Genomic DNA, 23,695 nt, shown 5'->3' with positions numbered 1-23,695 from the left:
AAAGAGGAGGGATGTAGAAAGAACCAGAGAGGTGTGGCGATGAGAGACAGGGTACCTATTCAGGTGGGGTTTTTTCTTTTTTCAAACATACATTCATGTATGTTTCATGTGTAGGTGGTCCTTAAAGTCATTAATCAGCTGTCATTTTGTTTATTTAAATAATGCATGTTTTATTTTCATGTTATCAGTTAAAGTATTTCTGTAACTACTGAAAGATAATGAAATAAATTAATTACATTTCTGATATATTATGCAAACGTTATAAATTCTGTTAGATCACCTTTCCCTCTGCATCTTTGTATTAAATGACTGAATCTCTTAGTAAAATACAGTGTGTGAAAGGAATTTCATGATAATATCAGACTTCCTGCATGACACTCACACTATCTACAATCTACTCACTATCTACTCACTATCTACTCACACTATCTACAATTGTAACAAATGTTCTAAAACTTGGTGACAAAGGGTGAACCTATGTGTATGATTAAAAGAGACTTGCTGCACTTATGGACTCACTTTATAGCACATGCAGCAACACTTCCTGTGGGTGGGGTGAACAGAGGTCTGGCAAGGCATCTGGAGTGTATTTGAGGTTTTGTGGGATGTTGCTGTGCTGCAAAAGTTGCATGAGGACAGGAAAGAACCCTGAGCTGCATAGCTGCAGAAAGATGAGGAAATAGAAAAGAATGTGATGCAGCGAATGATTGGAGAGTTTGAATGTTTAAAATCTAAGTTCCTCCTCTTACAGTTATGAGCTTTGTGTTTGAATGCCAGATGCAAAAAAGAAAAAATGTCACAACAGCCAAGCCTCCAGTTCACATGCATTCATGCAACTGGTACTTTCTCTCTGTTTAAACTTCATGTCAAAAGACTTGCTCTCACTCAATGGTACACTTTCCCACACACTTTACTGTACAAGAAATAATGACAAATTCCTGGGTGTTATTTATTTTGTTCATTTCAATTTTTAATATTAATTAGATTTCCTTATGAGTTGTTCCTCATATTAAAACCATTTTTACCATCAAAACATTAGGTCTTCGGGTAGTACTACAATACAAATATTACAAATAAAAAAATAGAAATAAAAATACAAATAGGTTCCCTCAGACAATTAGAGAAAATTCTATTCCCTAAAGTCTAGTAAAATTGTTTTTGCATCACCCAAAATCACAACTCTGAATTTACCTCAGGGAATTTAACTTTAATCCTCAAACTGAGGGAGAAAATCTCTACAAATTAAATTCCAAAATATATTAACTGAGTTTTTGTACCATCTTTGTCTAACGGTAATTTGACACTGGTAAACAAAGCGGACACGTCTTCCCCACGAGTCATTTAAAACCCGTCGCTGACCAATGATTTTGCAGAACTGTTTGAACTGAACGCTGAGCCAGCCAATTAGAAGCCTTCGCGCCATTCTAGTCACTGGTCGGTTTCGCTGGAGAGGGAGGGAGAACGACCTCTACGTCAAACGGGAAAGAAGTTCGTTTTTTTTAATGAAATATTAACATTCATTTATTAATTCGTCGTCTTGTTAAGGAATATTCTCTCACTTCCTGGAAATATTTATATTTAGGTAAGTCTACCCGTCAAAATTACATGTTCGTCATTCAAAATAGCAAAGTGGCTTTCCGTTTCTCTTTGTTGGGAAATGGGGCTGAGCCGCAGCTAACCAAAGCAGGCTGCGTAACAGCGCTGTAGGCTCCGGCTACATCCTGGAATCTCCTCCTTCACCCGCTTATATCATGTTAATTACAATTTATTTTGTGTGATGTTGGTCTCCCCCTTAATAGTTTATAGTTTTGTACGAAAAAATATTAACACACGCCGTCATCTGTTTTATTAAGATGCTTAATGGGATATTCGCGGCATACAGATTAGCGTCAACTAGTACCGGGGTCAGAAATTAGTCTGTGCCTGTTTTGCGACATTAATCAGATAATAACGCTGATATCCTCTTGTAGTAATGGTTCCTGATACCTGCATGTTATAAATGTGTGAGTGTTTTACTCCAATGCTAACAAGCGTTTTGAGGTTAGCTGCACTGAATCCTGTATGCTAACCTGACGGGTGAGGACTTTGACAGATGCGTTCGCTCACGTCGTCAACAGCATTTGAATGCATGACGTTTTCCCTCCTTAACTTTCTGTTGCTTGCAACTGCATCGGTTCGATTCAAGCTCCCAAAATAATTCCAGAAGATAAAAATGGCTTGTATTCATTTGGAAATTAGGACCATTCTTAAATGAACGGACTGGGAGTTGAAAACAGACATGTGAAATTTACAATATAAAAAAATAAAGGGTTATTTGTTTCAATGTCAGATTAGAACGCATAGAATTCATTTGTCTTTTGTCATATATAAACCACATCAAGCATCGCAACAGAATCAAATATTGATGGATTTTCACGATATTACAATCCATCCATCAAATAAATATGGAACGTGAAGTTTGTTGTGCACCGCTGCAGACTGATCCACCTTGAAAGTCAAAGAACACTTCTCGGTGTTGTTGTCACTGTTTGGGAGGGAGTTTCCAGCATAATGCACACGTTTGTGTCTCAAGGGGAGTGCATACCAGGTGGAGCAGCAGAAAAGTGGGGGAGGGAGGGTGTCTGGCTAACCAGTGCTTAAAACCCCACCCACGTTACTGCCCGTATCCTCTCATCAACTCGGCCTGGGATCTGATGGGAAACTCACTCCAGTCACGACTCAGTCCTGAATTCCACATTCCATATGGAAGTCAGCAGGCAGGCCTGGAGAACAGCACGGGGACTTCCTTTGGGTGTGTCATTTTTGAAATGTTGTACACTTGGATGTTGTGGATTTTTGTATTTCACAGACTTAGATCTATTACCATTAGATTACGCATTGACTGCACATGTTTGACCCCCCCCCCCCCCCCGCCTATTTGTTGTAATCCTTCTGATCCAACTTGGACTGTACTGTAAATCAGATGACTGTGATCGGTGAGTTAAATATGGGATTTGATTGTGCTGCAGAGTTTTTCCTAGATGATAATCAGCTGTTATAGTTTAAAGAGACACAAATCTGTTCATTGGTAGCTGTTTAAATTTTTCAGGTAAAAAATAAAAGCACAAACTGAACTGCTAGTCACTACTAGGCTGCAGGGTTTGGTCATTGCTATGTGATTAAAATTGTCTTCACAGAACTGGAGGTAAAAATCAAATTTTTCTCAACGACTTCAGTGAAAATTTTTGTCAAGAGGCTTCTATTGAAATAATTTATTTTATTGCAATGGCCTTACATGGATGAAATGTGAACTTTTTTATAAACGTGCTTCCATTTGTCTGGATATTGTATACAGTTGTATTGAATGACCTGAATATAACTCAGTTGCGTCCAGCAGTTACACAATTTTACGAGATGGGTTTTATGGAGTCGGACGCTGTTTCATTGGATTGGGGTTGTCGTTTCGTATTATTCGCCCTGTGGATGGTTTGTCTGGCATTCCTCTGTCAGACAGATCGCTTTAGTAAACCTATCAGGGACAGACCTGTCAGCAGTTCTACAGTAGTGTAGTGGTTTTCTGAACATTGAGCTTCTCCGGTCACTACTGTGTCATAATGCTGACCTTGCCTGGCCTACCTCATTGTATCCTGTACTGCACACTGTAGAAGGATTTTGCATTCTAAAGTGTTGGCTAATGCAGGTTGTCTCGCCTCAAAGTGATTGGCTGGTTGGCTGGTTTGTTCATGTCAGTCAGTGATGGACACAGTTTATCAGATGTGTTACCATGGACACAATTTAAATATTTAAACTTGACGGCTATACTTTTGCTCTGTGTTGATGCAGAATTTGTTTTTAACATTGTCATTCATAATCTCAATTAATCTCGACTTTGGTGCTATCTCTTCACTCCTTTGTAGTTTATGATTGAATTTACTCATTACTTAAGCAAGTGCAGCTGAAGAATGTTTGACAATCAGCAGAACAGTTGAAAGATAAATATAGGTTTGGGTCTGCTGCATCACACATCTATTAAAAAAGTTTCACATGTGATTAAAACAGCTTTTAATCACCACTACAGATTCAGTGATTAGTACAAGTCAGTCCCTCGGGAGATAAGATCTCAACTGCAGTTAGAGCAATAGATTGTGTCATCCTGGGGTTAAATATATTTCCTGGTATTTTAAGAGTAAAACCCTGAGGGAGTGGCCAGAAGAACCCACTCATCTCTGGTCATGGTGCAATAATGTGGACTTAACTCTTCTCTTCTGCATCAGTTCCTGTTTTCGACTTTCAGAACATCTTGCAGCTCAAAGAGAGACCTTTCCTGTAACCCTCAGCCGTTCGTCTCTCTAAATGAAAAATACAATCACATAACGAAGTGTAAAATTGTTGTTTTGTTTTGTGAATTGCTTTGCATGCTAAATCCCTGCTACTTAATGAGATTACCATGTTCTTTAAAGTAATACACATGACTAACACTTGATTATTGTCCAGCTGTTACACTCTGTGTCAATACAGTAGTCAGTGTGAGTGACAATAAGACCATTGAGATTTTGTGATGTCACTCCTGGTTATCACTCAAGCAGATTGTTGCAGTCGATTGTTGCATGCTGCAGCGGACTGCACGGAAACAGAAAAGGGGGGGGGGTAATGACAAAGCATGTCATTGTATGAAATTGTCCTTCTCGTATCAATGCTGTGTTAATTCACGCTCTATTGATGATTTTCTTGTAAATGATATACAGCTTCACACATACCAGTAAATAAATTTGTACTGATGAAACACCCATTATCATCAGGAAACAGTTTTTCCTACATCTCCACTTCGCCTTCCTACAACAGCTTCTCTCCCTCATTCTTTGCCTCTCTCTCCTCCTTTCTGTCTGCTTGTTCTCAGGCCAGTAACGATGCCTTCTTTGAAATATCAGAAAGGGGAGATGGTAATGGGTCGTTGGCCTGGCAGCAACCTCTATTATGAGGTCAAGGTGCTGGGCTACAGCACCAGAAGTCAGCTTTACACCGTCATCTATAAGGATGGTACTGAGCTGGAGCTGAAGGAGCAAGATATCAAGGTAACACCATGGTTACAGAGAGACTTGTGAATGTGACATCACATTTTCACACAGTTCTCAACAGTTTCATTGAATGTGATTTTATGTGTGTGCGAAGCTTGATATAAATCTTTTTGTCAAGGTTTAACTTAAAATGGTTAGTAGAACTAATTTAAGAAATTACCAACTTTCGTCTGAAGCTTTACAATAGTTGCCTTATGTTGGTAGGCAATATAAGTTTACAACTAATACCTATCTTAATAAGTCTTACTGTTTTGTATATAATATCTACTGAAGCAGAAAAATTCTCATTTCATTTTTAAAATATTATATTTTCTTTAATCCTCCATATTTAAGGAAGGAAACCTGATGTGTAAAATTTGACTATTGCATACTATCTACTAGAGATAAGGTAGATGTCTTTAAAGAACAGATTTTGTGTATAAATAGACATTGTGCGTTTGTAATGTTCTGATCTCCTCCCCAGAATGCTGCTGGTTTCCAGTTGCGTTCCCGCTCCAGATCTCGCTCTCGATCTCCCAGTCGCCGTCGCAGCCGTTCGCGTTCCCCGGCTAGGACCACGCGACGTTCGTCCTCCCGCACGGCGGCGGCCGTCGCTGCTGCAGCTATAACAGAGAGTGCACCATCCTCCCGCAAAGAGACAAAGCTGAAGGACAAGATAGAAGTGACGCTCAGTCCCTTGGTGAGTACCAGAGCTACGTTCTCTTTCTTATCACTGGTGATGGCAGAGACAACGAAAGTATTCGTATCATTAAATAAACCATACATGGGAAATGGTGCATTCAGCTTTTACTTCCTGGATATGTATTTACTGTTTCTGACAAGAAGAACAAATTTTATTCATGGATAAATGGGGAAATTCACACACACACACACACACACACACACACACACACACACACACACACACACACACACACACACACACACACACACACACACACACAAAACACACACACACAAAGAGCCTATAGACATGCAAATGTGGAGATAGATGGTGGGGGTGGTGGACAGCCACGTGGTAGCGCCCCGGAATCAGTTAGGAGTTTGGTGCTTTGCTCAAGGGTGCCTCGGCAGTACCCAGGGGATGAACTGGCAGCTCTCGAGCTACCAGTCCACACTCCATACTGTGGTTGCTAAACAACATTGTATTTATCTAGAATTTCTAAGGAGTATTGTCATACTTTGTGAGACCGTAACTCATCCATCCAAATTGTATGCCTTGTATTCAGCTATATATAACTGAATCCATGCTGTTGTAGGAATCAGTGTTATAAATACTTCCCAGTTTTCTGGCTAGATTTCAACATCATCAAGTGTCCTAAATGACACCTTGTAATTGTGGTCTGACACGTCTACTTCTTGACCATAGCATAGTCACGTTCGCTCTGTCTCTTCCTCACGTTGGCTTTTTCCCCTGTTTTGTCTCTCATCAATCTGCCTCGATTGTGTGGAGGGCAGCAACAGACAAAGGCAGCCGAGAACAACAGCAACAATAAGCATGAAGCGAAAGAGGAGAATAACACTGCAAGCAAAGTGACTGAGGTGAGCTTTATCTTGCAATTAAAACAATGTTCATCTGTTGGGGGCGAGGTCCATTATTGTAATCGTTGATATTCAAGTGCCTAGTTACACTGCCTCACTAATGTCAAAGTCAACACAGACGGACATGGTCCAAAGTCCTCATCAAGACGTGAAAATTTACTATGAAACTCTCCTGATCACATTGTTTCCTAACAAGACTTTCTTTCTTAAGTGAGCAATTGATTTAATTTGTCAGATAAACGTTATTCTATAAAAATAAACTGACGTTTCGGGCGTTTTGAGGTAAGTCAGGGCTGTTGGAATGTCATGATGTGAGCATGTTACGTGGGGCCGTGTGTGTTTTCCAGCTGAGAGGCTCCCCTTACGAGATCATGCTTCACTTCGCCGGTCACATGGTGCACAACATGTGCCGAGACTTTTCTTTTCCTGCTTTCTAACATTTTTTCACTGCTTTGCAGGGAGCCGTCTAGACTAATAGCAGAATGGTAGACAATCTGACTGTCTTGCAGTAGTTAAGATTGAGTTTGTCTAAATCAGATCCTGTTGTAGGATTACAGACCAAGAAACCAGTTTAACCAAGTCAGTGTTGATGTGTGTGACCCATAGACATTAATCCAAAGTATTTATACCAAGAGGACTCTTAAAGAAAAGAAATCCAACCATTTTACCACTGATTTTATGTCTAATTTTAGGCTTGCAGTTTGAGTCGAAATTGAAATTTCAATGAGTAGAAAGTCTTTAAGCAAATTTATATTTGAATGTTAAGACTCATATTGTTAGGCTACATGATATTGTTCTACTATACTTTCAACAATACCTTATTCTGTGTGTTCTAAAAATCCTAAATAGTCTAAATCATTTCTGTTCAGTCGGAGTCTAAGGCAGAACCGGAGCCAGAGAAGCTCCAGAGCCGTTACAACCTACGCCAAAGGAAGGACGACTCCAAACAGGCCGAGGCCAAACCAGAGCAGTCGGACAAAAAGGACTCCAAGCTGACCGCTGCTCCCGTCCCCCTCTCCTCCCCACTTGACTTTGGCGGGAAGATAGGTATGATGCGAGAAAAAGAACAAAATAACCATCCAAAATATTTTTAAAGTGGTACATACATTGAATAGTTTTGAGGTTTGGACTGTTGGATTTGGAAAAAGAAACTTTTACCGTCGTTTCACTCAGGATTCTGGGTAATCGCGGTGGCATTTCTCACTATTTCACGATGTATTCTGGGGTTTCCAACATGAAACAAGTCTCTTTATTTATCTGTTTATACATGACTGCCATTCAGACAGAACAAATCAAACACAATCAAACTGGTGACATCGGCATGTCTTTTGTCTCTAGGAGCGTTCTTCTGGTTGCTCTTCCTTCCTGCCTGGGTTCTGTTCGTGATTCTCCAGGTTAACTTGGCGGACCCCAGTCTGGTGAACTTCCCCCCTCCCCTACCCCCGCTTGAAACCTTTTGGGATGCCCAGGCTTTTGGTTTTGTTATCCTTTGGATCTTATTCCAAGCCCTGCTCTACATCCTGCCTGTCGGGAAGGTGAGTGTTTTTATTTCTACTCTGCACTGTGCTGCTTACTCTTCCTACTGAACTGCTACATAATGATATTCAGCTGAAATCGGTTTCCTCTGTTACTACCTCTCCTTTATTGTAATTATACACAAATGCAGTCTGTTCCCCTACTCCTATGTAGCATAACATTCCATTACCTCTAGAGTATGGTTAAGGTGGTAGCTCGACCTATTCCCTAAAACAGTAGAGGCGCATGTGAAGAGCACATGACTAAAATGTCTGTTGACTCTGGAAGGGAGCAGAAATTGGATTATTGGTCAGGAGTAAGAGTTAATGAGAGATTCCACAGGAAAAAAGGAGCTCTTGTTCTTTTCCTCCTGTTGGATTTCTGTCCTTCACATCCCAACTCACTCAGTGTGGCTGTGCACCTTAATAATACACCTTATAAACTTTATGCGTGTTTCATATTTGGTTTTCTAGCTTATGCAGTACTTCTAATGTCAGTCAAAGCCTTTCATCTCATGCCCTGGTCCTCATCAGAAGTCACATCATTGATTAAACAGACATTGATTTGTAATCTAAAAATCCCGCTTGGCTTCTTTTGGTTCGTCTCTGGATCCTGGAGCTTCAAGCTCCCTGTTTGCATGGGAGGGAATGGTCTCATTCCTACCATGACCTCTCTCCCACAGTAACTGAAGATATGCTTTTGGGTACGTCGCTAATCCTCGTTGTGATGTTTCTGTTCTGTAGCTGAGTGACGGCATGCCACTGAGGTCTGGAGAGAGGCTGAAGTATAGAACCAATGGTGAGTCTGTCTACCTCTGCCACCTGTTGTCTTTTCTCTGACAGGTTTCTGGACTTCTCTCACAAGTATTCCTACAGTATTCTTTTTACTTATTGAACATTCTCGGTTACGTTTAAAGGTTGGTGAATTTTATTTCAGTCCTTTCACTCTATGACAGAAGATAGAGATTTCACCAATCACTGCAAAAGAAATTTTTTCGCCCGTCCTTCTTTGGGCCAAACCACTGTGTCTCTCTCCAGGTTTCTTTGCCATCGTGGTGAGCTCTCTAGCAGTAGCTGCTGCCATGTTCCAGGGTGTCGACCTCACCTACATCCACAGCCACTTCCTGCAGCTGGCAGTCGCCTCCTTCGTCGTCTCCGTCCTGCTCAGCGTCTACCTGTATGTCCGCTCACGTTGCACCTCTCCAGAGCAGCTGGCGCTGGGGGGAAACTCAGGCAAGTGAAAACCTAGTCACCTCCTCGTTGATGGAATATGTTATCTCCTCATAATTAGTACTGATTCTTCTTCACTGCTTCTTTTTTTTCCTAGGTAATGTGGTTTATGATTTCTTCAAAGGACATGAACTCAATCCCCGTATCAGAAACTTTGACTTGAAGTTCTTCTGTGAAATGCGGCCTGGACTGATTGGCTGGGTGAGTTATCACATGATGTCAAAGCGTCTGTTTTAAAAAGACAGAGTTGGCACGGGAAGCATAGTATATAGTCAGAAAATAGGCCTTTTTGTATTGTCCTAGTTGGATACATGAGAAACAATGCAAGTTATTGTCTTTTCTTAAACGCGTGCACAGTGCTCCCCCTGGTGGCCGAATGTAAAGATGTTCTTCATGTGGTTTTTATACTGTATGTAGCACCAACTCTTACACCTGATGTTTAATAGAAGTTATGAGATTTCTTATTCAATTTTATTGTATTGTTTCCTGCTTCATGCTGTTGTTTGGTTGTCTGTGAAAAGTGTTTTCCAAGAGAAGGCAGGCATCTAAGAAATACCTCTATAGCATTCTTGATGACCAGTAAACATTTGTAATGAATCTCTTATGGTTCAGTGTTTGATCAACTTTGCAATGGCGCTGGCTGAGATGAAGCAGCAGGGTCTGGATGCTCCATCTTACTCCATGATCCTGGTGAACCTCTTCCAGCTTCTCTATGTGGTGGACGGCCTCTGGAATGAGGTATGATCAGCAGAGCAACAGTTAAATGTGCTGTGACATTCCCCGCAAACGGCATCATATGTAAGACCGACAAATGAATGGGTGTTTCTGGGTGATGATTGTGTGTCTTCTCCTCTCCTCAGGAGGCCATCCTGTCCACTATGGACTTCATCCATGATGGTTTTGGCTTCATGTTGGCGTTTGGTGATCTTGTGTGGGTTCCTTTTACTTACACTCTGCAGGCCTATTACCTTGTCAGCCACCCCAACCCCCTGAGCACCCCTGCCCTTGCAGCCATCGTCATACTCAAACGTAAGTGTTTCTTTACAGCCCTCACTACTTTATCTCAAGGTCACTTACAAAAACAGAAATATGCTTGACAAAGTCTCTTTTTCTGAAAGCCAATGGAAAGTCTTCGTATTGTTTATTGAATCTATTAGTTTTGTTGTTCTATTGTCACAATTTCTGGAAATATTTCATTTTTGATTAATGAATACACAAAAAACTGTTTATCTCAGTGCTGCATTTTTGCAGATACTACACTTTGACCTTCAAGGCCAGATAAATATAAAGGACAGATTCGTGATTATTCTCAGGAAGATAAATGGATTTTATATCCTGTTTCTGAAGCTGAAGTTCTCTTGTTTCTTTTCTCTTTCAGTCGCTGGATTCTACATCTTCAGGAAATCCAACTCTGAGAAGAACTCCTTCAGGAGAAACCCATCAGACCCCAAACTGTCCCGTAAGTCAAGACTCAACGCTGTTTACTGTGGTTATAGAACTCAAAGAACAAAACATTCTAAATCTGGATGACCAGTGTAATCTGCAGTCTGTAGTGTATAGTTTTGTAAATATAATTCTTTTGTTATTTCCCCTTGCGGGGTTCAATAAAGTATACTTCTTCTAACTGTAAATTTCTGATAATATATGTTAATATGTTTACAATATGTGGATATGTATATTTCATATGTTGCATATGTTAATATGTATGTATATTATTTAAATATTTATGCATGACACCCCCCCCCCGCTGCCACAATCACAAATTTCCCCACTGTGGGACAATGAAGGATTATTATTATTGTTGTTGTTGTTGTTATTATTCGATCTATACATTTTGTCATTTGTGTCTGGGGAAAATGACTGAGATGGATTCTTTCTGTATATTTAATGCAACACTCATGTTGAATATGATGCAAACCTCCATTCTCGTCATCCTCCTCACTGGTGACTCTGGGCTTCTCTGTCTTCTCCAGATCTGAAGACAATCCCCACCGCTACAGGAAAGAGTCTGCTCGTGTCTGGCTGGTGGGGCGTGGTCCGCCATCCAAACTACCTGGGAGACCTTATCATGGCTCTGGCCTGGTCCCTACCGTGTGGTGAGTGGACTTCACAGTCACACCACCAGTAATCAAACTTAAACAAGTTGTTTTATTCTCATCCCACATTTTCTTCTTGGATTAAAATTAAATGTGAAAAACTACCACATAAGAAAAAAAAAAGGCCTAGTATGAGTACAGCCTTCTGCCATCTGATAAATACAATCAAATAAAATATATTTTTTTAATTCTTCCATCCACATGTGCAGGCTTCAGTCACCTCCTGCCATGGTACTACATGATCTACTTCATCATCCTGCTCGTACACCGAGATTCCCGAGACATGAGTGAGTGCAGGAGGAAATACGGCTCGGCGTGGGACGAGTACTGCCGAACAGTTCGCTATCGGATCATTCCCCGTGTCTACTGACCAACCACCACCGGACACTCCTGAGCTGAGGCCTTTTTTTTTAACCCAGTGTTGCAGCCCTGATGGCTCACAAACAATATGAATGGATTTATTGACTTATTTGTCTTTTTAAAATATTTTTTTTAAATGAGAATTTTTAAAAACTTGATTCTGGACTGTAGGTGCTACCATGGATTGAATTTTTTAATGGAGGAAAAAATATACAGTCATTGAAGAATTGCCTTTTGAAATAGGAAATGTTCAAATATGTACTTCAAATAGTTTACAAAACATGTGGGGAAAAATGCCTCTGCAAGGAATGTCTTGTTAGCATGTATATTTTTGTACATACATATTTTTATACTTCTACAGTGACTCACCACTTGCGTATTTTCTGGTGACTATTACTCTGTGCTCCCATTTTCACAGTGTTAAAATATCAGCTTAGTTATAATGAATCATTGTGTAAGTACATTTTCCTCCTCTAATCATACAGCTAATGTTAATTCTAAAGAACAAGGTTGTAATAATTTTTAGTGACCTGTACAGTGGAACTAGAACATTGTTTTTCTCAGGACCCAGAAACTTCAATTCACATTATTTTGTCTTTAATGATTTTGTTGTGAATAATGTTATAGCAATACATAGTTTTTTGTTTGAGAGTGTTAAATGATTTTTCTATAAAACAAATGCACTAATGGGCAAACTTTTTTTTCCTCTAATTTTATCAGTTCCAAAGTGTATTTGTATTTGAATTGGGATTTTTTTTTTTGCTACCTCAGGTTCACACGCTGTCCAGTCATTCCTCTTTCGCATCAGGCGGGAGGTGGTGTGTGTAATTATGAGTGTGACGTGACCGATGAAGAAAGTTCAACCGTAATGGTCGTGTCTGACATGAACAAGTGGAACCAATTCTACTCACAAGAGGCATGCCTTCAAAACGGGGCTCCTGACTGTTTTCATTTCCTACATTGTTACAGCGCTTATAACATTTGTCTCTTGTCCTGCTGTGTCTGGGCCGTGTTCTCTCACATGAACAAGTTTTTAATTCACCATCATTACCATAAAAAATATTTTTAGCCTCATAGAGCTTTAGATTGACAGGTCTTTAACAATTTTAATGACGTTTATACTGTGACTGTGCTGAGCGTTCATTTTTAACCTGTGCATTTGCAGACCCCCAAAAATCTATGTTTTTATGCATGTGCAGCTGTAGATGAATACAAATGTAGCCAAACATTAACTAGCTAGGGGGCCCTTTTTATGCTGTGCTGACTGAATAACATGTAAATATTTTCTTAAATCATATTTTGAGTAAAAAGAATAGTGATATTAGTAATGTTTGTCATTAGATATTTAATGTTGCTTTTTTTTAAAGTTAAAGTTCTTAAGTTTCACCTAATTTTTGTTTTGTTTACAGCTAGATCTTTCATGTGTTCAGACAAAATTTACGGAATGTGTTGAAACCACTGAAACGGTGTGACACACTACCTAACCAGACAGCTCACATGTTTGACACTGTAGACGCCACCATTTGTGTGTTCCCTTATACATATGTTTGAATGATTTTTTTTTTTTTTCTTATTTTGTAAATTTCTTTCCTTGGTTTGAGACTCGGAGTGAAAAGCAATAAGTCGGATGTACATGATTGTATGTCACAACAATTAATAAGAATTTAAAAGATTAGCAGCCAGCGCCAGATCTGTGACAGTGGCTGGACGAAGCTTATCTGTATACATACTGCAAAATAAAATTCAAGCTTACAGTATTTCATTCGTTTGCTGGTTTTGGGACTTTATTCATTTTATGACTTGTTGACAGGTGCTGTGTTGGAAATTAAGCTACGGATGTAACATCTATATGGTTTTAAGACTTAGTACTGTACTTGTGAATGTGGTGTACTATCACATACTTTTAATGTTGCTAGCTTTTACGTACTCTTGACACTGAGATATTTTGTACACGTCAAAGATAGTCAACACTTAAATTTTTATGTGTAACGGATATTTAAATTTAGGTTTACTAAAAAAATTCCCAGTGAAAATACTTTGTAATTCTTTGTTTTAGAAGCGGTACTCGGTTAGTCAAGTAGTTTACCACTAGGACTAACTTTGACTGCTACTTCCGTCATCTCACCGGAAGTTAGACATTATGTCTACAGTACGGTCACAAGAATAAATCTGATAAGCTCTTATTTTGAAACCGGAAGTAGTCTTTTAAAAGTATGTACCATAAACCCCAGACTACAGGAGCGCTCCAATTGGAGTGCGTCTGTTTTTACCGCTTGAGCTTCAACAGGGGGAGAGAACATTTGAGCGTCTGTGTGTTCACTCAGCTGGGTGTGTACTCAGGTCAAAGACCGCTGCTGATTGGGAATATTAATATTACTCCTTATTTTATGGATCGTGAATCATGACCGAGGAGGACCCCAGCAAACATTTTCCGTCATTATTTCTAACACAGGATGAGTCGTTGTGATTGACGGCCAAAATCATGGATATCCGAAAGAGGTTCGATTCGTGTTGGCAGAGTTTTCTGGGATGTTTCAGAAATCCGGATGCAAATGCGGTTAAGACCCAAAAGAAAACGGAGAATGTCACCGGTATCGTTAATCCAGGAATGGACGCGAAAGATGTGGTTGTAACTGCGATAAAAGATCCACCAAAGCTTTTAACGGTGAAACCAGGAGTTTATTTCATCGCTCAGTATGATTACTCCGCTCGCACCGACAACGACCTGAGCTTTAACGCAGGTGATAAGCTCGAGGCTCTGGACCAGAGCGCTGGGGATTGGTGGTACGCTCGGGCCCTCACAGGTGTGTCGGTCAACAAGAAGGGATACATCCCGGCGAATTACGTCGCACCTGTGGAGAGCATTGACGCAGAACCGTACGTACACCTGAACGATCACACATGCTGGGATTCCTTCATTAGTCAAAAAACCTAATGCTCAAAGAAAATGTTTCAGTGTTTAATGTTAGGAATGTGTTGGCATTTCTTTTCTTTCTTTTTTTTTATTCCCTGGTGCTGCCAGCGCTGTGAAGTCCTGGTTAATGTTTGTGTGTGACCAGGAAATAAAGTGACAGGTTAATATTTCCCATCAAGGAATTCTCGAAAACAAAGCTATCAGGGAGTGAGAGCCCATTTGTAATGTAAAATAAATAGTTTGTCCCTCACTGTATGATTGATGTACCACAAAAAAAAAAGGAATTTTCAATCACATTGGTATCAATATTTTTACAGTTGATCAAAGAAGGAGTTTTATATTTAGTTTTTACGTCATACAACCTGATAGAATTTGGTCAAGGGACTACAGTATATGAAAGTGCATTCACGTCCACTTTGTGGCATAATAGCCATCTAGGCCCCAAGACTGGAAAAGGAGAAAGTGGTCAGAAAGACATACTGTATTGATAATATATCTACATCACACGTAATCACGTCTTCAATCCATGAATTGGCAATTTATAGGATTTCTTCAAACTTGAGTATAAATTGTTGGGGGAATGCTGCTGACAGTCAAACCAACATAACCTGGCATCAAACCTGTCATCTGTTCAGTGACACCACACCCATTTATCTATTTAAAAGATATCCAACCAATGTCGTCATTCAGAAAACATTGCGTTCTATTTTATTAACCATTCTGTGTAGCAGCATTTCAGGCAGTCTAATCTAGGGTCTGTGAAGGGAAGTGTCGAACACCTGTGGGATGCATTCTCAGCCAGTCCTCTCAGTAAAACAAGTTTGTTTGCAGCTGTAAGCTGGTTTTTCCCGTTTTCTTTTTGTTCCTTCTCAGGTTTAAAAATAGCTTTGATTTCCAGTACAGTCACTGTTACGGGTTCACTGAACCGCAGACTTCACACATGATGCCGGTAAATTGTAGGCCTACAGTTGACTAAGCCTGTATAAATGCAGAGGTTTGCATCAAGAAGGGCATCCAGCATAAAAAACAACAACTGCCAAACAAATATGAGAGTTGGATAAAATGGATAAAGGCCTGATATGACATAAATCCATCTTAAAAGTTGAATAATTAATGTTCTTGCCTCCAGCACAGATGGTGTCCCTCAGTAATGTATGATGTTGTATGAGATTATTTAAAATAAAATAAAAAATTATTATCAATATGCAGTTGAATAATAAGGACAATGTATTAGTCTTTTACTAACTAGTCTTCTACATGAGAATGTAAATCACTAAAATGGTTATTAAATATGTAATTTCATTGTTTCAAAAGGACAAATCCTAAATCCATCAAATTACCAATGAGCAAAGTGAACCTTGATGTTTTGGGGGGTTTTTTGAGGGGGGGGGGTGATGATGATTAATATCAGTTTTATATCAGTCATCCACTTTGTGATTTTCAGATGGTACTTTCCTGACACCAAGAGGCTGGATGCAGAGAAGATGCTTTTGGCAGCGGGGAACAAGCATGGCGCCTTCCTCATCAGAAACTGTGAAAGTCAGATGGGGGAGTTCTCCCTTTCAGGTTGGTCACAATAAGAGATGCGGCTTGAATGGCTTCTCCATCATTTAGGAGACATGCGCATTAAAACGGGTATTTAGGGGTCAGTGTGTCGGACTGTGGAGCAGAAATTCAATAGAATAATCAAGGGTCACTCAGTTGGTTAAAATCTGCAGTATTACTAAGAGATTGCAACTAAATCTTGAAAGTTTTGGAGCTCTAATGTAGAGTTTAGTAAAAAATTTTAAGTCACCGAATTGATATGGATGAAATAAACATGCAAAGAAAGCACTAAAGGAAGTGGATTGTTCTATATACCTGTCATAGCAACCAGTCATAAAGCAATAATACCGCTGTTTAAATACTACAGGTATATTGTTCTGTTTCTTTATTGTATTTTCTCTTGATGTCATGCCAGTGAAAAGTCCGTCTGCATACTCGACTGTCGCAAAGCCCACATTTCCAAACAGTTCTGGCATTGTTGGTCTCCTCAATCGACTCAAATGATTAATGGTTCCAAGGTCATTAAGTTAAATAAATAGAGGTCAGCGCTCAGGAAGTTTTATCTCTCTGTTCTGATACGTCCTCCCTCACCGGTCCAACTCTTTCCATTATAGAAAGTCTTTCCACTGTCATTCATTAAGCTCCTTCGCTGCTTCCCCCCCGGCTAATCGACAGACGTGTGAATCAGATCATAGGAATGAACACCAAGTTTAACTAAATCCATGAAACTGTCCCAGAAAAAAAAATCACACTGTCTCTTTGTTTTCTGAAGTTTTCCTTGTGGAAATTGCTTCAGCTTTTTTTTTTTATACACGATTACGGGAAACTATCAGAAAAGTCTTTGTTATTCTGTTCCATTTCAAGCCTATAAAATGATGTAATTATTTTGTAAATCAATATCAGTACAAACATGAATGAGCGTCACTGTTACTGTTTTTTTGTTCATTTTATTAATTTGTTTATCTGAAGACAGATTCCATGTTTTACATTATTTGTTTCATAGAAACGATTTATTTCTCAGAAGATGTTGGCCTGTCTTTCAGTGCTGGACAACAACAAGGTGAAGCATTACAAGCTGAAAAAAACCGAAAGCGGTCGCTTCTTCGTGTCGAAAAGCAAATCCTTTGAAACACTCAAAGACTTGGTGGAACATTACTCCAAAGAGTCCGACGGTCTCTGTGTGCGTCTGGGGGAACCATGCAAAAAGGTAACGTACAACAGGACTTATTTGTAGCCATTTGCTCTTTCACACATCATAAATTCACATTGTCATAATGTTGAGTGATGGTTTGTATTACAGATGGAGGCTCCGCAAACGATCGGCCTGTCATACAACACCGTGGACCAGTGGGAGATTGACCGCAAATCCATCAAGCTGGTGAGGAAGCTGGGAGCTGGCCAGTTTGGAGAGGTGTTCGCCGGCGTTTGGAACCAGACCACAGAAGTCGCGGTGAAGACCCTCAAACCGGGTACCCTAATGCCTTAAATGTGTTCAACAAGAAATAAACCGTTTAGAAATGATTAATAATGAATGAGCGCAGGTTGATTTCAACAGCGCATTATGTGACGAGTGAAATCTGATGATTTATTCAGTATTTAATTACTTTTATCTTTATGATGGTTTGCATGGTTCCATTGTCATGGATCGTTAGTGTCGTTTGCTTTGCCTCGTCATAGTTTCATCTTAGTCATGGAAAAAAAGCTGTCGGGGGAATTTCCTTCCGTGACTCGAAGCGAGATGTGAAGATATGATCTGAACTAAAGTGCTGCGGGCAAAAAGTGACTGATTGGAACTCTTCAGCTCCTGGAAATTTACTGAATAATAATGAGCATCGCTCACCTCTCTTAAAGGAATAATGTGTCCAAGTAAAGTTGTACCTCCTAATATACCACAACTGAACCCCTCTGACAGGTACCATGGACGCTGAAGACTTCCTGAGGGAAGCTCAGATCATGAAGAGGTTGCGGCATCCCAAGCTGATCCAGCTGTACGCCGTCTGCACCCTGGAGGAGCCCATCTACATCGTCACCGAGCTGATGAAGAACGGCAGCCTGCTGGAGTACCTCCAGAGTAAGACGGCCTTGTCCACACATCAACCACACACCCGCCATCACGAACCACAGAGGCTTTATGACAGGACCAGAGTCCAGCTCTGCTGCTGTCCTGGAAAAACAATGTGCTGCGTGACAAAGGTCAAGTTACAGTAGGGCAGCAATTCAGTTTTATCATCGTGCTTCGCATCAGCTGATGTTTGTGCTTGCAGTCTCACGGTGTCCATGTGAATTCTGGAGCACATAAACTAATTTCCTTGGTTACAAAATTCTTTTCCAATTCCAGGTGTGTTCCTCTTTGGTGAATTATATTTTTAGATGTTAATACTCTTTGACAGATTCAACTGAGTGCTTACCGAGGATGAATGCATGGTAAAGACAAGACCCCTAAAATGTTGTTCTGGTGGTGTGTTTATCTTTCACCACAAAAGTGAGGAGGGAGACGGGAGATTGGTTTCTATTCATTTATTTGAAAAGGCTTTTCATTTGCTTCTTGTTGGACTCGCCCATTTAATAAACAGTTCATGTTTTGACCCACATCAGCCACCGTAGTCAGATTCGGTAGGGATAACAAACATCAAAAGCACATCCTAAAAATTTTATTTGAGATCTTTTCCCACTGATATTATTATTTTCTCTTAGTGTGATGAGACACAAACAGGAGCAGTTCCCTATCACACATTTTAAGAATCTGTATTTTTAGTTTTTTAGTTATTCCTATTCAATTTCCAAGTTAAAAAAAATAATTCAGCATGAATTTAAAGTTTCCTGTTGGGAGCTAAGGAATTATCTCTATCAAGCTTCCAGCTAAAAACAGGAAAGTGGTTTAAAGAAATCTCAGGTGTAAAATATATATGCACTAACATGCAAAGCGGGCGTTCTCCTCTTCAGCATTTAATTATCAGGGTGAAAGTCAATACGCTGATGATGTATTACATAAACAGGCTTTATTAGCTTTCTTATACTGCCTTCCATTCCAGACGATAAGGGCTCCACGCTGCGGATCTCTGACCAGATTGAGATGGCGGCTCAGGTGGCGTCGGGCATGGCCTTCCTGGAGCTGCAGAACTACATCCACCGAGACCTGGCAGCTAGAAACGTCCTGGTGGGAGAGAACAACGTTTGCAAGGTGGCCGACTTTGGTCTGGCCAGGGTCTTCATGGTGGGTTTAAAACACATATGCATACACATATAGGATCAAATGACATCCAGAAACCTGATGTCACAAATTCATTTAACTGGCATGCAGTATATCTTTGCATGAAAATAAAATACAACAAATGTGAAAAGTTAATCATTAATTTTACATCTTTATTTGCACACAATCTCTATAAAAGCACCGCCCCTCTGTCCGTCCGTTGATGTGGCAGCGTTAGTTTCTCCAGCTGCTTCTTTATATTCTTTACACAACATAGACACTCCTCTGATATACACTACATCTCGCCACATGTCGTATGAACAGTGTTATCTAAATTCTAGCCCTCCTTTTCCAGCCATGTCTTTATCAGCCTGGTTGTGACACATTATAAAACGTTCTTAAACGAACCTTTGACCCCCGGTGCAGTGGAAACACAAGCAAGCCGATAGGAATAGGAGTCAGGACAAGATGACGTCATGAGCAACCTACATTTTACCAGTAGTGTTGATTTAGTCACAACTACTGTCGCCTCTCGCCTCTTCTTCAGAAGAGATGGCTTTTTTTTTTTTTTGTCATCACTTTCATTAACAAATGTCAGACCACAGCAGTGATGCTCCAGGGTAGAAAGGAAATCTTTTAAGTCCTGTTTGATTTGCTGTAAATGTCTGTATTGTGTGTTTGAGTTATTTATTTGAGTTATGTATTTTTTTGTGTGTCTCTCTAGAAAGAGAATGAGAATGTTTATGAGGCCAGAGAAGGAACTAAATTCCCTGTGAAGTGGACCGCTCCAGAAGCCATCCACGAGAACCTGTTCAGCATTAAATCCGATGTTTGGTCCTTTGGGATTCTGCTGTTTGAGATCATGACTTTTGGGCAGATGCCTTATCCTGGTGAGCTTTGCATTCACCTTAAAAATTATTTGTAATAGAGAATTAAGAAAAAGATTTCTTATTAAAGCTTGGTTGTTCGTTGATCTTCTTAACCATTGGAAATCTCCTCAGATTCTAATGTCCCTCTGACTCTTTCAGCCATGACCAACTTCCAGGTGGTCCAGAGGATTCCTCAGGGCTACAGGATGCAGTGCCCCCCTAACTGCCCCAAAGTCATGTACGACATCATGCTGGACTGCTGGAATCAAAACCAAAACGATCGACCCACCTTTGAGACCCTGCAGTGGAAGCTGGAGGACTTCTTCGACCTGGACGTGACGTCTTACGATGACGCCAGTCGTTACTAACGTGGGTGCAGAGCGGGACTGTACCGTCTCTGCGCTGACAAAAAAAACCGAATCACCTGGATCCAAACATGACGATACTGTGATGAACTGGCTTTATAATTCCTCTGCCTGAGGATAAATGAAGGATGGGAAATGTAGGAAGCTGTATGAAGTATGCAGCGAGGAAGTGTTTACTACAGCAGTGACGACACTGCCAGCACTTTGACACAGGCTTCATACCTGACTATGTCAACTCCAAAGAGACATAAAGCTGCTATCTGTCACTCTCGATGAACCGGCTCTCCTCCTTCCACTGAGCATAGCACACATTCTTTCCACTGGCTACCTGCCCAGCTATTATCACATGTACCTGCAATCTATAGCCACATGACTCATCATCAGCGCTCCTCCTGGGTTAAGGAGCAGAAGGATCAGCAAAGGAAGGATGTGAGTCAAAGTTCAGTTATGAATAATTTAATGAAGGATTCCTTTTTTCTTTTTTTTTTGTGCAAACTATAACTGGTTCTATTATTTAAAAAGTAGACTCAACACCACTCTCTCTATTACACAATCACATGTTTCTCATGGGGCTAGTCTCTGTTGCTGATGCTAATGTAGCAACAAGAGGGGTAAACGCCAGTTTAACATCAATGGTATGTTAATAATGCAAACCTGAATCAACTGCAGATATGACTTATAATGAATTATAAGGGTCGTACGTCTGGTCATGAACTAGAGGTGGTCTGATCTGTAACAGATGTTTTAGATGTCACCTTCATCGAAGGTGTTCATGCACACAGATTTTAAAAAAAACCCTGTGTTTTAAAGTTTGTGTTCTCAATGGTTGACGACGACAACACTGAATGAAAAATTTAATATTTTCATATAATATAAAATAAATAATATCACCATATATAGATGTAAAGATGTAAAGCAGCAGTATAAGCAACAGACGAACAGGAGTTGAGAGAACATGCGAGCAGGAGTTGCTGACGTAAAAAAAAATCTGTTTTTATTGATAGTGAGGTTATAATAATAATATAATAATACTCAGCACTTTGTTTTAATAGGCTAGTTTGAGCTCCTGTTTGTTTAGCACAATGGCTGCTAACGGTTAGCCACATGTACATCTCTGTAGGTAAGAGGTGGTGAAGCCAGTGGTGTAATGGTCTGTGGATGTTTGACAGGATGTTGTCACAGCTAACCCACACGTTTACCTTTGACACTCTTCCAGCGTTCCTTAAAGAGTGTTTAGTTCATTTATGAAGTCATTTGAAAGTGCAAGTGATTATAAGTAGTTTAGAAGCCCACCCCTGGTAAACCCATCAACCACCCTACCCACAATCCTGTCTGTCTGCTTATACTAACAGGGTGGTGTTGTATTTAATGTATAGTAGATCAGTGACTGAACACTGACACTGGACTCAATCCATCCTTTATAAAGTTTGTTTTGTTAAAAGCCTGGCTGTTCTGAGATCTGTGGCGTCTTCTATCTCTCATCACTTGACCTAACCAGGAAGAGTCGGCACATCTAATCAGTGCATCTGACACACTGGTTGAACAAAGGAAAGTTGTCATTCTGATGATTGTTTTTACAGTCATGAATAATCTTATTAACTGTAATTTTTTTTATATATATAGCTGTTCATATGATTTTACTGCAATGTAATGTAAGAATTTTACTGTATCATTTATGCATTACACAATTAAATTACTTTTCCTTATCATGTTCAATTGGATTGTTGTTGTTGTTCTAACCATACCACAGTAAAACTGCATTCAGATCAGTGTCCAGATCAGCCTGAAGGAATCCAGAGCACCGTCTGTGGTTACTACACCTCCTCCACTGTCATTAAAAACCTGAACAACCAGGAAATATTTTCAGGGCTGTATCAGAACAACATCCAGTAAACGTAGATGAGGGAATTTCAGGAGAAAGAAATTGCTCTTCCTCTGTTAACATAATATTACCCAACAAGTTCTGACCCCCTCCATTTAATCAGATTGGCTTATTATTATTACAACTTTTGCATTTTTAGTTTATAATCAGTCATCTCGGATAATATGTATCTTGGATTATAATTTTAAAGAACATATAACAGTGAGCCTGCTTGTCAAGTTCTTTTCTGTTGTTTTGTTGTTTAGGATTTTGTTAATTGTGTGCTATAAAAATTCTGTGACAAATTATTGGGAAAATAAAAATCAGTAGCTGAACTCATACAAAAAGGATTTGTTGAAAATATTTTAATATGAATTCATTTATGAGTATGTTTATTCATATTTTATAGTCTTATTTCCAACATAACATAAAAGGAAGAACGAGTCACTTGAACTTGACACCATCACATATTACCCCTAGCCAGACGCTGTAGCTGTAATGTACCACTCTGGCCACACGGTGGTGCTGACGTCCCTTCTTCCGTGAAGCCTCAAGTCACCGCCGCCTGCAGACCCAGCTGCCGTTCCCTAAAGTAAAGCCAGCCGCAGTGACAGTTTAACTTCCAGCCTTTGGAGCCAACCAAATTGTTAAATTTTAGTGTCCACCCTAAAATCCCTCTGGTACTCAATCTTCTTTCTACCCATCTGTCAGAGAACCGTCTATGAGTGGAATGGGGCTTCTGGTTCCTCTGGTGATCTCAGGGATGTTTCCTTATGAATATTGATGAAGAAGAAGAAGAAGAAGATACACTTTATTGATCCCCTAGGGGAAATTACATTTGAAATTACATTTGAAATTACATTTGATGGTAAAACTTCCATCTGAAAACTAACCTAACTTGCGTATTTCATTATTTTTTATCAGTGCACCAATTTCACATTCGTTCATAATTTCAGATCATATTGTTAGTTGATTTAAAATTTGCCCATGTTTTAAATCCCACAGATTCTGACTCAGGCCCGGTTATTAAAACTGACATGTCATTTTTAAGTGTAGTATTACAATTCTCTCCAGCCAGAAATGAATAGTTTAAAAAACAAACAAACAAAAACTACCAACAAACCCCCCCCCCATTCTCTCAGGTATGACATAACT

General features: G+C 39.8%; 2 protein-coding genes across 3 annotated transcripts; both read left to right on the top strand.

The window, feature by feature from the left end:
- The first annotated feature begins 1,444 nt into the window (after nt 1–1,444).
- lbr (lamin B receptor) lies at nt 1,445–13,553 on the top strand. Of its 2 annotated transcripts, none has more exons than XM_068342144.1 (14): nt 1,445–1,582; nt 4,877–5,051; nt 5,518–5,733; nt 6,513–6,596; nt 7,466–7,643; nt 7,935–8,131; nt 8,855–8,909; nt 9,149–9,343; nt 9,438–9,541; nt 9,953–10,078; nt 10,201–10,369; nt 10,719–10,799; nt 11,314–11,436; nt 11,646–13,553. In XM_068342144.1, the coding sequence occupies exons 2-14, from the start codon at nt 4,887–4,889 to the stop codon at nt 11,804–11,806; spliced, it is 1,854 nt and encodes a 617-aa protein (XP_068198245.1). In that variant the 5' UTR covers nt 1,445–1,582; nt 4,877–4,886; the 3' UTR covers nt 11,807–13,553. The 2 variants fall into 2 exon arrangements, with proteins under 2 accessions (XP_068198245.1, XP_068198244.1); XM_068342143.1 differs by lacking the exon at nt 1,445–1,582 and adding an exon at nt 2,592–2,791.
- A 526-nt stretch (nt 13,554–14,079) lies between these two features.
- On the top strand, nt 14,080–22,844 carry frk (fyn-related Src family tyrosine kinase). The gene is made up of 8 exons (XM_068342693.1): nt 14,080–14,673; nt 16,155–16,276; nt 17,299–17,462; nt 17,556–17,724; nt 18,168–18,326; nt 19,288–19,469; nt 20,170–20,335; nt 20,474–22,844. The coding sequence occupies exons 1-8, from the start codon at nt 14,279–14,281 to the stop codon at nt 20,680–20,682; spliced, it is 1,566 nt and encodes a 521-aa protein (XP_068198794.1). The 5' UTR covers nt 14,080–14,278; the 3' UTR covers nt 20,683–22,844.
- Nucleotides 22,845–23,695: the final 851 nt, after the last annotated feature.

This window comes from Antennarius striatus, chromosome 19 (assembly GCF_040054535.1).
Source record: "Antennarius striatus isolate MH-2024 chromosome 19, ASM4005453v1, whole genome shotgun sequence".
Taxonomy (NCBI): domain Eukaryota; kingdom Metazoa; phylum Chordata; class Actinopteri; order Lophiiformes; family Antennariidae; genus Antennarius; species Antennarius striatus.
This window is presented reverse-complemented; position numbering and strand designations above follow the sequence as displayed.